This window comes from Cervus canadensis, chromosome 22 (assembly GCF_019320065.1).
Source record: "Cervus canadensis isolate Bull #8, Minnesota chromosome 22, ASM1932006v1, whole genome shotgun sequence".
Taxonomy (NCBI): Eukaryota; Metazoa; Chordata; class Mammalia; order Artiodactyla; family Cervidae; genus Cervus; species Cervus canadensis.
Genome location: NC_057407.1, coordinates 12,124,132 through 12,140,692, shown reverse-complemented (window position 1 = coordinate 12,140,692; position 16,561 = coordinate 12,124,132). Strand labels below are relative to the sequence as shown.

At 49.1% G+C, this 16,561-nt stretch overlaps 1 protein-coding gene across 2 annotated transcripts in view; it reads right to left on the bottom strand.

Annotated features, from left to right (window-relative positions):
- The window catches only part of NISCH (nischarin), a 63,759-nt gene that overhangs the window by 31,414 nt on the left and 15,784 nt on the right, over positions 1-16,561 (bottom strand). The window contains exons 8-15 of one of the 2 annotated variants that reach the window (XM_043442524.1): positions 16,037-16,189; positions 14,823-14,891; positions 14,137-14,322; positions 13,856-13,984; positions 12,351-12,464; positions 11,965-12,076; positions 7,718-7,842; positions 6,609-6,658 (exon numbers count right to left, since the gene is read on the bottom strand). In XM_043442524.1, coding sequence (XP_043298459.1) covers positions 6,609-6,658; positions 7,718-7,842; positions 11,965-12,076; positions 12,351-12,464; positions 13,856-13,984; positions 14,137-14,322; positions 14,823-14,891; positions 16,037-16,189 — 938 coding nt within the window. Of the gene's footprint in view, positions 1-6,608; positions 6,659-7,717; positions 7,843-10,326; positions 11,411-11,964; positions 12,077-12,350; positions 12,465-13,855; positions 13,985-14,136; positions 14,323-14,822; positions 14,892-16,036; positions 16,190-16,561 lie in introns of those variants that run through there. The other variant, XM_043442525.1, reaches the window with a different exon arrangement.

Sequence of the window (16,561 nt, the reverse complement as noted above, 5' to 3'; positions counted from 1 at the left end):
AGACACGGCTGCAGAGAGTGACAGGAAGAGCAGCAGCGAGAAAGAGACAGACATGGGGGGAAGAGGGAAGATGCATGCGAGACGGAGGAGGGAGGAAGAAGCAAGGAAGAGGAGACACAGAAGAGAGAAGGGAGAAGGAGAGGGAGAAAGAGCAAAGGACACAGGGAGAAAGGCAGAGGGTGAGAGAGAAATAGAGTGCATGAGGGCGGGAGAGAGAGACACACAGGGGAGAGAGGGAGGGAGACAGAAAGAAAGAGAGAGAGAGAGGCGGATGGGACAAGACAGAGAGAGAGAAACAGAGAGGGAAGGAGAAAGAGAGAGACCAAGAGAGAGGTCGAGGGAGGGAGGGAAAAAGAAACAATGAAGAGGAAGAGAAACTGAACAACAGGGCAAGAAAGAGAAAGGAAAAAGAGAGAGAGAGAAGGAGGGAGGGATAAAGAAAGAGAGAGGGTGAGAAAGAAGGGGAAAGAGAGAGAAAGTGTGTGTGGGAGGAAGGGAGAAAGAGAGACAGAGCAGGAAAAAGAGGCAGAGAAAGAGACCAATAGAGGGAGGGAAATAGGAGGGGGGTGTGAGTGGGATAGAGAGACAGGTGAAGAGACAGGGACAGAAAATGAAACAGGGAGTGGGGAGAAAGGCACAAAGAAACCTGCCAATGAAACAGATACTCTGCCTCACAGATACAGAGAACAGACTTTTAGCTGCCAAGGTGGAGGGGAGGAGGGAAGAGATGGACAGGGAGTTCCAGGTTAGCAGATGCAAACTCTGGTATTTATAACGAATAGGTATGTCCTTGGTGGTCCATCGGTTAAGAATCTGCCTTCCAATGCAGATTAGAGCCCTGGTTGGGGAACTAACCTCACACGTGACACAGGGCAACTAAACCAGCTGCTAACAACTAGAGAACCTGTGAGCCGCAACTACCAAGTCCATGCGCTCTAGAGCCCATGCTCTGCAACAAGACCAAGAGCTGCAACTAGAGAAAGCCACGTACTGCAAAGAAGACCCAGCTCAGGCAAAAAAGGATGGATGACCAACAGAGTCCTACGGTACAGAGCAGGGAACTAGATCCAATCTCCTGGTATAACCATAATGGAAAACAACATTAAAAAGAATGTATATATGTGTATAACTGAGTTACCTTACTGGACAGAAGAACTACACAAAAGAGGTCTTAACGACCCAGATAACCACAATGGTGTAGTCACTCACCTAGAGCCAGACATCCTGGAATGCAAAGTCAAGCAGGCCTTAGGAAGCATTACTGCAAAGTTAGTGGAGGTGATGGAATTCCAGCTGAACTATTTCAAATACTAAAAGATGACACTGTTAAAGTAGCACACTCAGTATGCCAGCAAATTTGGAAAACTCAGCGATGGCCACAGGACTGGACAAGGTCAGTTTTCATTCCAATTCCAAAGAAGGGCAATGCCAAGGAAAGTTCAAATTATCACACAAATGCACTCATTTCACTTGCTAGCAAGGTAATGCTCGAAATCCGTCAAGCTAGGTTTCAACAGTATATGAACCCAGAACTTCCAGATGCACAAACTGGATTTAGAAAAGGCAGAAGATGAACCAGAGATCAAATTCCCAACATCCACTGGATCACAGAAAAAGCAAGAGAATTCCAGAAAAAACACCTACTTGTGTTTCACTGACTACGCTAGAGTCTTTGACCATGTGGATCACAACAAACTGTGGAAAATTTTTAAAGCGATGGGAATACCAGACCACCTTACCTGCCTCCTGAGAAACCTGTATGCAGGTCAAGAAGCAATAGTTAGAACCAGACATGGAACAACAGACTGGTTCAAAATGGGGAAAGGAGGACGTCAAGGCAGTATACTGTCACCCTGTTTATTTAACTTATATGCAGAGTACATCACGCAAAATGTCAGGCTGGATGAAGTACAAGCTGGAATCAAGATTTCTGGGGGAAATATCAATAACCTCAGATATGCAGATGACACCACCCTTACAGCAGAAAGTGAAGAGGAATTAAACAGCCTCTTGATGAAGGTGAAAGACGAGCGTGAAAAAGCTGGCTTAAAAGTCAACATTCAAAAAATGAAGATCATGGCATCCAGTTTCATCACTTCATGACAAATAGATGGGGAAACAATGGAAACAGTGACATATTTTATTTTCTTGGACTCCAAAATCACTGTGGATGGTGACTGCAGCCATGGAATTAAAAGACACTTGCTCCTTGGAAGGAAAGCTATGACCAATCTAGACAACATATTAAAAAGCAGAGACATCACTTTGCCGACAAAGGTCTGTACAGTCAAAGCTATGGCTTTTCCAACAGTCATGTAGGAATGTGAGAGTATTTGGACCATAAAAAAGGCTGAGCGCTGAACAATTGATGTTTTTGAACTGTGGTGCTGGAGAAGACTCTTGAGAGAGTCCCTTGGACAGCAAGAAGATCAAACCAGTCAATCCTAAAGGAAATCAACCCTGAATATTCATTGGAAGGACTGATGCTGAAGCTGAAGCTCCAATACTTTGGCCACCTGATATGAACAGACAACTCATCGGAAAAAACTCTGATGCTGGGAAAGATTCAACGCAGGAGGAGAATGGGACAAAAGAGGATGAGATGGTTGGATGGCATCACTGACTCAATGGATATGAGTTTAAGCAAACTCCGTAGATAGTGAAGGACAGGGAAGCCTGGCGTGCTTCAGTCCATTAAGTCCTAAAGAGTCAGACACAACTGAACAACAACAAGGACCTCCCACTAGGGAATTTACACAAGCCTCTTAGCCTCCTCCATCAGAGGGCAGAGAGAAGAAGCAAGAAGAACCACAGTCCCACAGCAGCCAAGACAAAAGCCGCATTACAGAAAAGTCAACAGCATGAAAAAGCAGAAATCTATGTCCCAGATGAAGGGACAAGATGAAACCCCAGAAAAACAACTAAATGAAGTGGAGATAGGCGACCTTCCAGAAAAAGAATGGAGGCAAAGAATGAGAAGATGCAAGAAAGTTTACCAAAGACCTAGAAGAACTAAAGAACACACAGAGAGAGATGAATAATACACTACAAGGAATCAATAGCAGAATAACTGAAGAAGAACAGATAAATGACCTGAAGGAGAGAGTAATGGTCATCACTGCTGCAGAACAGAATATTGAAAAAAAGAATGAAAACGAATGAAGACAGCCCAAGAGACCTCTGGGACAACATTAAATGCACAAACATTCGCATTATAAAGATCCCAGAAGGAGAAGAGAGAAAGGACCTGAGTAATTATTTGAAGAGATAATAGCTGAATATTTCCCTAAAATGGGAAAGGAAATAGTCAACCAAGTCCAGGGAGCACAGAGAGTCCCAGGCAGGAGAAACCCGAGGAGGACACACAGTAATCAAACTGACAAAAATTAAAGACAGAAATAAAATATTAAAAGTAACAAGGGGAAAACAACAAATAACATACAAGGGAACTCTCATCAGGCTATCAGCTGGTTTCTCAACAGAAATTCTACAAGCCAGAAGGGAACAGCATGATATATTTAAAGTGATGAAAGGGAAGAACCTAAAACCAAGAATATTCTACCCAGCAAGACTCTCCTTCAGATTTGATGGAGAAATCAAAAGCTTTCCAGACAAGCAAAAGTTAAGAGAATTCAGCACCACCAAACCAGTTTTACAACAAAAAAACTAAGGCAGGAAACCAAGAGAAAGAAGACTTACCCACAGAAAATAAACCCAAAACAATTAAGAAAATGATAATAGGATCATATATATTGATAATTATCTTAAATGCAAATGGATTAAATGCACCAACCAAAAGACAGAGCAGATGAAAACATGTGCTTGTAAGCACGTCCACTTACCAAATCACTCTGCTTGACCCCTCAAATTGTAATTATTTTATATTGTTAGGTTAATCATGTTCCCATTATGACTTACAATTTTAATTATCTTTTATTTTTTGTCTGGCTACTGATTCTGCGAACTGATAAACATCTTTCACTAATGTGATTACCTAAGTATTACTCACTTAATACTATTGTATCATGACCAGTCAACAAAAAGAATAGAATTCTGTATCACCAAACTACCATTCAATAGAAAAACCTGTAATCACTTTTTAAACGCCAAACACATATCAGAATTATCTCGGAATTTTTGGAAAAATACAAATACCCAGGTACTGCTTTTTTTCACCAGAGTTCCAGATACATTTCTAATGAGAAGCCATGTTGAAATTTCAACAACTGGACTATACAAGGCTCTTTTACTTTTATCTACTTTGTTTCACTTTTTCTATTTCATATTCAGTGCTCTCATTTCATTTAGTTTATATTTTCCAATTTCTCCATCTCTTTTTTTTAAAATCATGTTCTTTCTCAAACCTCTTGTCAGTTTAGTTCAGTTGCTCAGTCGTGTCCGACTCTTTGCAACCCCATGGACCGCAGCACACCAGGCCTCCCCGTTCATCACCAGCTCCTGGAGTCCACCCAAACCCATGTCCATTGAGTCAGTGATGCCATCCAACCATCTCATCCTCTGTTGTCCCCTTCTCCTCCTGCCCACAATCTTTCCCAGCATCAGGGTCTTTTCAAATGAGTCAGCTCTTCGCATCAGGTGGACAAAGTATTGGCGTTTTAGCTTCAACATCAGTCCTTCCAATGAACACTCAGGACTGATCTCCTTTAGGATGGACTGGTTGGATCTCCTTGCAGTCCAAGGGACTCCCAAAAGTCTTCTCTAACATCACAGTTCAAAAACATCAATTCTTTGGCACTCAGCTTTCTTTATAGTCCAACTCTCACATCCATACATGACTACTGGAAAAACCATAGCCCTGACTAGTCAGACCTTTGTCGGCAAAGTAATGTCTAAACCTTTATCAAGGGTAGTGGAAAAGATCTTTTACAGGAATGTAAACTGATACAGCCACTGTGGACAACAGTCGGAAGGTTCCTTAAAAAACTAAAAGCAGAACTACCACATGAGCCAGTAATCCCACTCCTGGGCGTATACCCTGAGAAAACCATTAATTCAAAATGACACATGTACCCCAATCTTCACTGCAGCACTGTTTGCAGGAGCCAAGACAGGGAAGCAACCTGAATGTCCATCAACAGAGGAACGGATAAAGAAGACATGATACCTATACACAATGGAGTATTACTCAGCCATTAAAAAGAATGAAATAACTGCATTTGCAGCAACATGGACGGACCTAGAGATTGTCATCCTGAGTGAAATAAGTCAGACAGAAAGAGAAATGTCATATGACATTCCTTACATGCAGAATCTAAAAAGAAATGATACAAATGAACTTATCTGATAAACAGAAAACAGACTCATGGACTTGGAGAACTTGGGGAATTGCCACAGGGGAAGGGATGGTTACAGAGTTTGGGATAAATATGGAAACACTGCTGAATTTAAAGTGGATAAGCAGCAAGGTCCTACTGTATAGCACAGGGAACTCAATGTTATGTGGCAGCCTGGATCAGAGGGGAATTTGGGCGAGAATGGATACATGTATATGAATGGCTGAGTCCCTTTGCTGTCCACCTGAAACTATCACAATGATAATCAGCCAAACTCCAAAATAAATTATAAAGTTTAATAATAAAAAAGGAATGAAATTAGAAAAAAAAGCTTTTATACATATATAAAGAATACATATATAGTTTAGAAATTATTTAGAATTTAGACTTATGAATTTTTGCCTAAGTAAAAAGTTTACATTTTGACTCCACTTGTTTAACTTAGTATGAATAGAATGCCAGATTTCTATTAAAAAAATAATAAATATGAACAAGCAACAAAGGTTTACTGTGTAGCATAGGAAACTATAGTATCTTGTAATAACCTATGATGGAAAATAATTTCAAAAACAGTGTATCTGTATAATTGAATCACACACAAAAAAGAATTCTACTTTTTGAAATTTAATAATATTTATATTTTTGCCAGTTTCTTTAAATGTCCTACGGACATCTGATAACAATCTATGAGATACAAAATTTTAAATGTATTCATGTAGGATATAAGATTAACATAAATTAACATAAATACAAATCTATTATTGTTTAATTATTGATGACATTATTCAAGATGCTCCTGTTATTTTTCCTACATTTAATAAAATATTCTCACAGAAATGTTAATGTTTCACTATGATTATATATATATATATATTTTCCCTTATATTTCTTCTGATTTTTTATGTATCTTTGTTTCTTTATTGTCAGATGTCTTAACGGGTTAAGATGTCAATCTTGTTTATGAATTGTACCTGTTATCATTAAAAATATTCATCTTTGTCTCATTTAAAAATATATAAATAAAAAGAAGAATGGAACAATCATTTTTAACTCACAGACTGTACAAAACAGGCAATGGACTAAACTGGCCTTGATATGCTGACCCCTAGTATAGGATAATGGTTGTGAAAAGCAAAATTTAGGGATTAGAACTGTGAAACAGACCAGAGCCCATTTCATCTATTTATTCAAAGGAAGAACTAGTTCTATGGAGCTTCCATGAACAGATTTTTAACACAATCTTGGTTACTACTAGCCCACAGCTGAGCACATGCAGAAGGCCCAGAATGTCTTCTACAACAGCCTCTTCCCTACCTTACACCGCCAACAGCTCCCGGCACGTCCCTTAAATCATCAGAAGGTGCCTGCCAGGAAAGGAAACACAGTCAGCCCCCACCTGCTCAGTCATGCCCTGGCAACCACCAGGTACCTGCCCTAAGCCCTCCCTCAAGGCCCTGCAGGAAGCTCCTCGCCAGCTTGCGGTGGATCCTAGGGCCCGAGAGACAGAGAATCAGCCAGTTATCCTGCCAGTGCACGGCAGGCTGAGGTTCCCACCTGTGTCCGACTCCGGTCCATGCTTCCAACCTCTGGGCCAGAGCCTCTCACCCTCTGCAGCTCAGCGTGTGCCTTTGGGTCTGGCACCTGAACGCTCCCTGTGCCACACCAGAGAGTCTATGTGGACTGTCTACCAACACGGTGAGCAGAGGCCGTGGAGGGCCTGGCAAGGCCTCCCAGTGGTCTCTGGGCAGCAGAGAAGACCTAGGGCTCAGGAGCCTCCTACTGTGACCCCGGGGAGGGTGAAGGGAGAGTGCTGGGGAGTGTCGGGACAGAGCAGAACTGCCCACTGCCCCAGGGCTCCAGGGCACGACTGTGAGCAAAGACAGGGCTGGGCAGGCTCAGACACCAAGGACACTCCCCACACACAGCAAACGTGCCCCTTGCACACCTGCTGGCCTCTTTCTTCCCAAGACATAGGAGTTAACTCAGGGACCCTCAGCAGCAGCCACAGAGGAGGTAACAAAGTCACAATGTATCCCAGAATACCAGGCTGACGTGTAGAAACTGGCAAAATGGCCCAGGGGGGCCAGACAGCAGGGGAGAAACTTCTTGATGAGTTTGGAACGCAAACAAGCCCCCCCAGGACCTTTTGAACTGCTTTCCTCAGGAAGTCTGTTCACAGGCACTAAGGGTTACCTGGCTTCGCCCCCCAGGACCCAGTGAGAGAAAACTGCCTATCCCCATCAGCCCAGAGAGACAGACAGACACACAGATGCTAACTGAACAGACCCTGAACCACAGCAGGGCACGCCAAGCTTTGGCAACACCTGCCATGACTCCAGCCCGGCCACCTCCTACTTGCAGACAGCCGGAGGCAGAAGAGTGAGCCACAGGGCCACCAACCCCAGGGAGGAGGAGGAGGTTACCTGTCCAGCAGGGATGGACTCCAAGGAATCAGAGCATCCTCCCGCAATGGACCGGTCCTCAGGAGTCAGACTGTCGGTGGATGAGAGGCTGCTGGCCAGGGCCTCCTCTTGCACGAACATGATTCCTGGAGAGACCAGGGGCAGGCGGGTGGGGCAGGCGGGGCAGGAGAGCAGCCATTCAACAAATGGGGCTGTGCCCTTGGGCTACACGTGGCTGGGAGCTAATCAGACCCCCCAAATCCAGGCAAGTGGATTACAGAAGAAAATGTTAAAACCGAAACCTTAAGATAACTGGAAGAACGAATGATTGCTCATCTAATCTCAGGAAGGAAGAAAATTTCTGAACCTGAATCCAAAGGAAGAAACTGAGGTGTGACTACATAAAAACTAAACTTCTGTGAGAAAAAAAAAAAAAACTCGAATGAAATGAGAAAAAAGTGCTCACAGTATTTGTCAAAGGCTTGTATCTTTAATCTGTAAAATGCTCTTACAGATAACAAAAATGGGGGGGAAAAATCCCATTAGGAGGCTGCAAAGAACGAACGGACATTCCACAAAGGAGCCAATGGGCGTGACACAAGACCAAGCTCACCCTCCCAAACCATCCAAGGGAGAGTTCTGCCTCTCACTTCAGCAAAGGTCAGGCTGTGTGGCCTAACTGGGCAGAGGCAGGCACCGCGGGGAGCCCCGCCCGTGCAGAGAGCAGTTTGGCGAAATGTCCAGGAGCCTTACACGTGTTTGCTCCTAGACCCTCTTCCTGGGGACAGAGCCGAAGCCTCTCCACCCCGCCACCCAAAAGCCCTGGCAAGCTTTGCGGATCCCGGAGCCCAGGACCCCTCATCAGAAGGCCGGGCCTGCTTGCTGGCTCGGGTTTCCTCCGGGGTTGGCAAGAACCACCCAGGCCCAGCTTCCCACAGGACACATCCCACTGACCCTCCCCAAGGCCACCGCCCATGGACAGCACGCTCTGACTCATTCAGGCTGTTTTTAAAGCCTGCTGAGGTTGTTGTATGAATTCAGCTCATCTGGGTCCCTTATTTCACTCCAAACATTTTCCAGACTGGTTGAGGATAAAATGTTTTTTAACTTTCTCCTAAATGCAGCTGGTTGGATGACTGCTGGGCGTCAACCCCTATTTCCACCAAAATCTCCAGGAGGCCAGGGCTTGCCTCCATAGCCTGGCTTTATCACCAGTCACAAAGGCTCAACAAAATGACTCGAGAGCTCACAGAGCCCCACACCCTTGTCCAGCTCAGGTGCGGCTTGGGGTCAGGACAACTCGCACACCCCAGGTCCTCTACTCATGGGCTGGGCAGGCAGATGGTCCAAATCCAGACCCCCCCCCTCCAGAGTGAAGCAGCAGGGGCGATGCACAGGCAGGAAGGGCGGCAAGCACACAGCCAGGCGTGAAGCATGCGCTTCTCTCCCGGAATCCACCCGCTCCTCCCTCACGTGCTCAGATCCTACCATCCCTTGAGAGTCACCTCACATACACCTCCAGAGCAAAACCCTCTCTGCTCTAGACAGACCTCTCTTTCACAAATGCCCCAAACCATTCTGCCCCATCCTCCCTTGTGGGTACAGCTCAGCTTCGCAAGAGGCTCCAGGGTTCTCAGGGGACTGTCCTGGTCACCTGGAAACCCTCCAACACACACATAGGCGGGAAGCCCTTACTGACCGCTTCTGATGGACCAGCAGCAGTGCCAAGTGCTTCCCCAGCGTCAGCTCATGCCCACCTCCCATTATTTACCACAGCTCATCAAATCTAAGATGCGTAGATGTGGCGCCATCTTGGTCTTAGCAGGTGTCCGCGGAAGGTGTTCCCACAACTCCATCACAAATACCAGCTGGCTGACAGCAACTATGAGACGCCACTGACCGAAAGATGCGTCTCAACTTCAGAGTCACAAGGTGGAAACGTGTGCATCTTAGAATCGATGAAGGAGGGTAGGGAAAACAGAGCTCTGGAGGCGACAAGTTGCTTGAGGGGCCACAGCCAGGGAAGCTGGGATGTAAACTCAGGGGACCCAGGCCAGGCGCCTGCCCTCCTAACCACCTCTCTACAGCCTCCTCTCAGCCCCTGGACCTGGCCTGGCTGGAGGATCAACTCCGACACTTCCCACATCAGTCCCCGTGGCCAAAACCCTCCATGGCTCCAACAAGCTGGGCTAGCAAGTCCTGAGGTGACCAGAGGCCTGGTGATTCATGGACAGTGTCCCTTCCTGGTGGGCCTCCGGGGGTAGGGGGCAGCTTACTCACAAGTGTGTCCACGTCTACAAAAACAGGCTGGGAGCAAAGCTGATCCCTGCAGGAAGAAATCCTTGCCCATACACAGGCAAGGTCCAGTAGCACAAGGGTGAACACAAATTTCTGTGGATTCTGCCACATTAGCAATAAAAAGCAGCATTTTCCTGTCACGACCCTCCCAAACCCTGTTTGGAGCTGAGGAAATGTGAATAGGGACAGTTTTTCTGCTTCCTTCCTGGACTGGTCTGTACAAACAAGTGGTCAGAAAGGGCCACTCAGGGGACGGGACAGGGGACATCAGAATGCCTAGATGGGGCCCAACCCTGGTTGTTTCTCACCAAAAGGAAAGAGATGTGCACACAGAGACATCCACTGCAGTTTTATTTATAAGAGGATCTGGAGACAACGTCTAAATGTCCAGCAGAAGGACTGGGAAGGGTAGGGGGAAGACTACAGCGAGCCACTGCGTGGTGTGTCCCCCGGAGCGGGGGCAGCGAAGAAGGGGACTGAGCCTGGTTCTGGGGGCTGCAGAGGCGTCGCCACCAAAGGGGACCACCCACGACTGCAGCTGTGGGGGGCAGACACCTCCCTCACCACCCACAGCTCACTGGCTTGCTCACACTCACTGATTCCTTGCCTCGACAAAGGCAGACTGAAAACTGGCTGGTCCCCAGCCTGGCGGGCCAGCCGCACCTCCTGGTCCCCAGAGCCTAACCATGCAGACCCTCTGCAGGCCCCAGGGCTGTGCCGGGCAGCGTGAGGCGGGGAGGGGGCCTGAGGAGGGCTCTGGCCCCTCGACAGGAGACCGGTCAGGGAAGCATCTTCAAAGTGATACAGGCCCCCTCCCCTTTTACATTTAAAAAAAAAAAAAAAGAAATAGAAAACCGGAATTTCTCAATCAAGAATGTTACAAAAGCAAACAGATGACGACTCCGGCACCGACGTGCCCCATCCACTCTCTGGCTCACGTCCACAGCTGTGACCTTGGTGAGCTGCCCTGCACAGGCTCTCTGACTTCACCCAGCATTCTTCATATCCCACCTTCCCCTCTCGGCTGTAATGGCTGCAGGGTACTCTGGACCATGGCTTAACCTCCCTCTCTCTCACGCCGTCATGGCCCATGCTTTGCTGGTAGAAACAGCGCTGCGGCGAGTGTTTCACCTCCCCCTTCCCTGTTATCTTATCCCGCTAAGATAAAATCCCCACCAGCGGGGTTACCAAGTCAAGGGGTGGGAACGTTTTTCTGGCTCTTGAAACATAGGGTCAAACTGTTTTCCCAAGACCTCACACCAAGTTCTCCAACTCCAGGAGCCCGGGTGGGCGGCGTTCTTTCCTGTGTGTCCCGAGCCTCGGCTCCACTCGGGACGGCACACCCTCCCCTCTTCCGTGGGGCCGGGCCAGCAGACACTCATGGGACCTGCTTCACTCACTCATCTCCGAGGATGCCTGGGTTCAGAGGTGAAAGCCCTTTGAAAACGCTAAGACAGTGGGTGGGTGAAAGGGATTGGTCTTCCATGGGTCCACCAACAGCCCATCTCGGCCCCACCAACACTGTGTTTGGGGCCACAGTGATGAGGCACACTCCCCACACAGGGATGGGGCGGGGAGGTACCTGACTTAGGGAAGTAACCAGGAGGCCTGGCTTCTCATTAACAGGGAGCCAGCCTGCCCACACTGCCTGGAGGCACGTAGGGTCCTCATGGGCCAGCAGCCCCAAGCCTACTCAAAGAGCACACCCCGCAGTACCCTAGAGGAACTGGATGTGGGTGTCACAGCAATGGGCAGTCTTCACTGAGCAAACGAGAAATCAAGCCAGGCACCCCCGGCCATGTGCCTCCCCAGGAGGGGCTGGTGTGCAGACAGCACCGCACCCTCCCTGCATCCGAACCCGCTCCCCCAACCCCAGCCCAGCTGGGGGCCCCGGCAGGGCCTGTGCGGCTGTCAGGGAGGCAGACACACACACCACGCGCACAGGTGCACATGCGCACACACGCGGTTACCTTGGTTGGAGAGGATGGGCTGGGGCAGGGAGGCAGAGGTGGGAGCCACGCTGGGCGGGGAGCTGCTGGGTCTGACACAGGGGGCAGCAGCGAGCCGAGAATCCTCACTGACCTGAGGGAGGGTGCTGAGTCAGCCGGGCAGAGGTGAAAGATCCAGGAGAAGAGAACTGGACAGAGCCAGAGACGTGAGGAGCGTATGGTGCTCACAAACATCGGTAACAGGGAGGATCGCGACTAACCCTCAGCAACCCCACGAGGCAGGTCCGATGGCCGCCCCCATCTCACGGGTGAGCACGCACAGCCAAGGGGAGGAGGGCAGGGTGGTGCAGCCAGGACGCCACTCCTTCACCACCACCTCTCCTCCCACCTCCCACGCGAAGACCCACCTTCTTCTCAGAGTTGCTTAATTTAGACTTGACCTCTTTGGCTTTCTGAATCGCTTTTAGCACTTCCACTGTGTCCAGCTCTTTCTCTGTGGTCACTGTGTTGTCCAGACAAACCTATGGTGTTCAGAAAATGGCCATCAGCACAGGGGCTGGCAAGCATGCAGCGAGCAGAATGGCGGGGTCCCGCTGAGGTGTGGGCCAGGCCCCATGAGGACACACAAGGCTGCAGAGGCTCAGCTTGCCAGGAGGTGAGATCTTTGCCACCCGCAGAAGTGACCTGGGAGCTCCCTGGAGTGACCCAGGGAGGCCTCACACTGCCTAGCCTGGCTCCGGGAGCTCCTTTCAGAGAAGGGAAGACAGGGCACAGGGTTCACTGAGAAGGCCTCTGGGATGGCTGGGAGTAGGGGAAGGTGGTGCCTTGAACTAAGCCTCCAATCATGACAAAACTCTTATCTGCAAAGAGCAAGGGGAGAGCCTTCTGAGCTGAACTGGGAGAGCCAAGGCATGGGAAGCAGGCAGGAAGGCAGGGACCCCACCTGCAAGTGCAGGAATGAGCTATGGGCCGGCAGGCAGTGGGGAACAGCAGAGTGGTCAAATGAGGGAAGGTGCCCAGGGCCTGAGAGCAAGGGAGGGGAGGAGGGGATGTCTTGTGAATGTTGTCTTGGTGACAGTGTGGAGAAAGGGGCACCTGGGGCGGAAAAGAGATGGAGGGGTGGGGGGGATGATGCAAATAGACTTCCAGATATCTTCTGGCCTGGGATTTGGGAGGGGAGGGCGGCCTGCTCCTCAAAGCAAGGAAACAGGGGAATCTGCAGGGGAACCTGTGGGGCAGGCAGGTGACCACTCAGCAGGCAGCAGATACTGACTGGGTGACACTGGCCAAGATGGGCAAACATCTCTGGTTTATGATGAGACTGTATGGCCAGAAGTTGTCCAGGAAATGAGATACTTAGAACTGAGTATCTTATTCTTGACTCTTGCCTACAATAAACATTGTTGTTCATTGCTCAGTTGTTAAATTCTGTCTGATTCTGCAAGTCATGGGCTGGAGCCCACCCACTCATAATCTGTCCTTGGGATTATCCCAGGCAAGAACACTGGAGCAGCCTGCCACTTCCTCCTCCAGGGGATCTTCCCGACTCAGGGATGGAATCCGCATCTCCAGCACTGGCAGGCGGGTTCTTTACCACTGAGCCACCAGGGAAGCCCAGAGTAAACATTACTTTTTAACAAGCAGAAGACAGTCCCTCCACACTCAGGCTGTGCCTGTTGGGTCCTGGGGAGCCCCCCAGGCCTGATGCTCTGATGGAGGTGATGTGAGGTAAGCCTACTGAGGAAGTGGCAGCCGGTGGCCCCTAAGAGGAGTGGAGCAAGGGAGCCTTTTCCTGTGGAGGCAGTGCACTTCCCTGATCCGAAAGGCCACTCAGGGGCAGGACAGCCTTCTGAAGCAGGCAGGTGTATGTGAGCAGACGTCACCTGCAGCTAAGTCTCCCCAAGCAGCTTACCTCTGAGGCCCGCTCTCCGAACTGAGCCAGCACCTTGGTCCGATAGTCGGGGATGATACTCAGGGGGTTGTTGAGCAGAGCCACGTGCTCCAGACATGGGAGGCTGCCGATGCTTCTGACCTCTTCCATCTGCAAGGCATCCCCCGAGTCCCTTCGCTAACAACTCAGCAACATGACAACACAAGCAACGGCCAAACAAAAGCCCCTCGTTCTCACTGAAGTGACCAACGTCAAGGCACAGCCACCCCGGAACCCCGTGTCCCTTCTGGGGCGTGGCTCACCTGTTCAATTCTGTTGTCGCTGAGATCCAGGTTGACCAGGGAGTAGAGCTTGTGCAGGCCACTCAGATTCCTCAGCAGGTTGCCTGCCAGGTTCAGGGTCTTGATGTTCCCCAGTTTGGTGTGAACCCCTTCCAAGGAGGAGAGCTTGTTGTAGGACAGGTCCACGTGCACAAGGTTGTACAGGTGCTGTGAGGGCGTCGACAACAGGGCCAAGTGATTAAGGTCAAGGGGCCAGGCGATGGGCACTGACAGCAAGGCTGTAATGGGCCTTCCAACCTAAAACGACGAGCTCTGCAGGTTGGCTCTGCTCCCTCTGACATTTTTTCAGAAGGGAAACTTCTTCCCTGCACAGCTTTACAGGGCCAACGCGGCCCACAGCATAGGAGTAGAGGCAGGGTTTGAAAACAAGGCTGTCTGTCTTCACAATGGAGGCATCATCTTTATCACGTGCAATGTGTACTTATACTTTGGGAACTGGAGCAACACGTGCTCATTGCATTGTTGCAACCCAAAGGGAATGGCATCAGACTCTGCCTTTATGAACCTCTGGTACACCCAGATACCCTTCAAGTGCCCATGAGAGAAATCCCAAGACCCCCAAGGCCACATGAGCCTCCTGCATCTCAGGAGAATGGGACCTTGTAAGAAGCTCGAAGACAGTAAAGGTCTCCAAAGGCACTAATTACCTGCAGATTGTTCATGACCAGCACTCCATTGTGACTCAGGTCCAGGAACTCAATCTTTGGAATCAGTTTCTTGTGAAAGAAAAGACAACACCTGACGTTACCCTAGGAGACTGGACCCTTTCTGGTCCCTACATAGGAGGGATAGATGCTTCTGCCTGACCACAGACTCCTGGGCAGGCCATATGTGCAGGGCCCCTGACGGGACACCTCCCAGGACCCAGCCAGCAGCACATCCTCAGGAACACATTAACAGAGGAACTCCAGTGCTGAACACTGACGCACTGTTTTTACAGAACACTTGGCTTGTAAAAGTGATAAACAGCAAGGCTGCAGACACAAGGAGGTGTGCCCGTCTTCAACTCTACCTATCCCCATCGAGAGACAAACACAGGAACCACACTCCTTCTGCCCAAGTACCATCTGGATGTCACTCTTACAGGGGAACATCTGAAACCTTTTTTTTTTCTGGGTGCACTGTGAGGCACACTGGATCTTAGTTCTCTGATCAGGGATCAAACCTGTCCCCGCTACAGTGGAAACATGAAGTCTTAACCGCTGAACTACCAGGAATCTCCCTGGAACCTATGGACTAACTTTTCTGCTCCTCTTCTTGGGAATAAATCTCACCACTTACTGTGTCTATGCTATCAAATGCACATACAATTAATACTCTTCATTTTGTTCTAAGCACTCCTTTAAAAAAAAAGAAAGAAAGAAATTTATTTATTTTTGGCTGTGCTGGGTCTTCACTGCTACCCAGGCTTTTCTCTAGTTGCAGTGAGTGGGGGCTGCTCTCCACAGTGGCGGTGCTCGGGCTTCTCACTGTGGTGACTTCTCTTGTTGTGGAACACAGGCTCTAGGGCACACAGGCTTCAGTAGTTGCCGCACATGGGCTCGGGAGCTGTGGCTCATGGGGCTCTAGAGCACAGGCTCAATAGCTGTGGTGCGTGGGCTTAGCTGGTCCTTGGCATGTGGGATCTTCCTGGACCAAGGATTGAACCAGTGTCTCCTGCATTGGCAGGCGGATTCCTTACCATTGAGCCACCAGGGAAGCCCTAAGATTTTAAATAACTTTTAAATAATCTCATTTTGAAATTAACTTAAGAACTGCAGGCAACGCACAGAGCACCGCATACAGGTCTTCAGTGGTCCTTTTGGTAAAAGTCAGGTTAAACACCCAACCCCAGGGTCTGGTCAGGCTGTGGAGGGCATACCACAGACTCATCGATCTCGGAGATGCTGTTGTGACTCAAGTCCAAAGCGGTCAGCGCCTGCCATGTGGGGATAACGGCAGTCACGGGGCCCTCCAGGGCTGCGCCTGCTGGCTCCCACTCATCAAACTCCGAGGCTTCGGGGACGAGGACTTCCTGTGGGAGAACATCTGGTGAGCACCCCCAGGGTAGCCCTCATGCAACACTCACTGGGAACACAATCATTGCAAAATTTCAGGAAGGGCTGGAGCATATTTAGCATGTGGAAGTGAACTTGCATTAAAACAGGGCTTTGGTTCATATGCCTCGAAACGATTGTGAAATAACTGAAGAGCTTAGAAACATAACGGCCACTTGGAATATGTTCTGGCCCTGCTGCAGGAGCAAACGCTTTTCCAGCTCACAAGAGCCTCGTTATACAGTGATGCCTTTTCTGGCTTAAATCTTGGAGGCTGAAGGTCAGAATTTGCTGTGTTTCCAGGCAACCATGCTTTACAAGCTGGCACTGTGGCCCCCGTGGCTGACAAT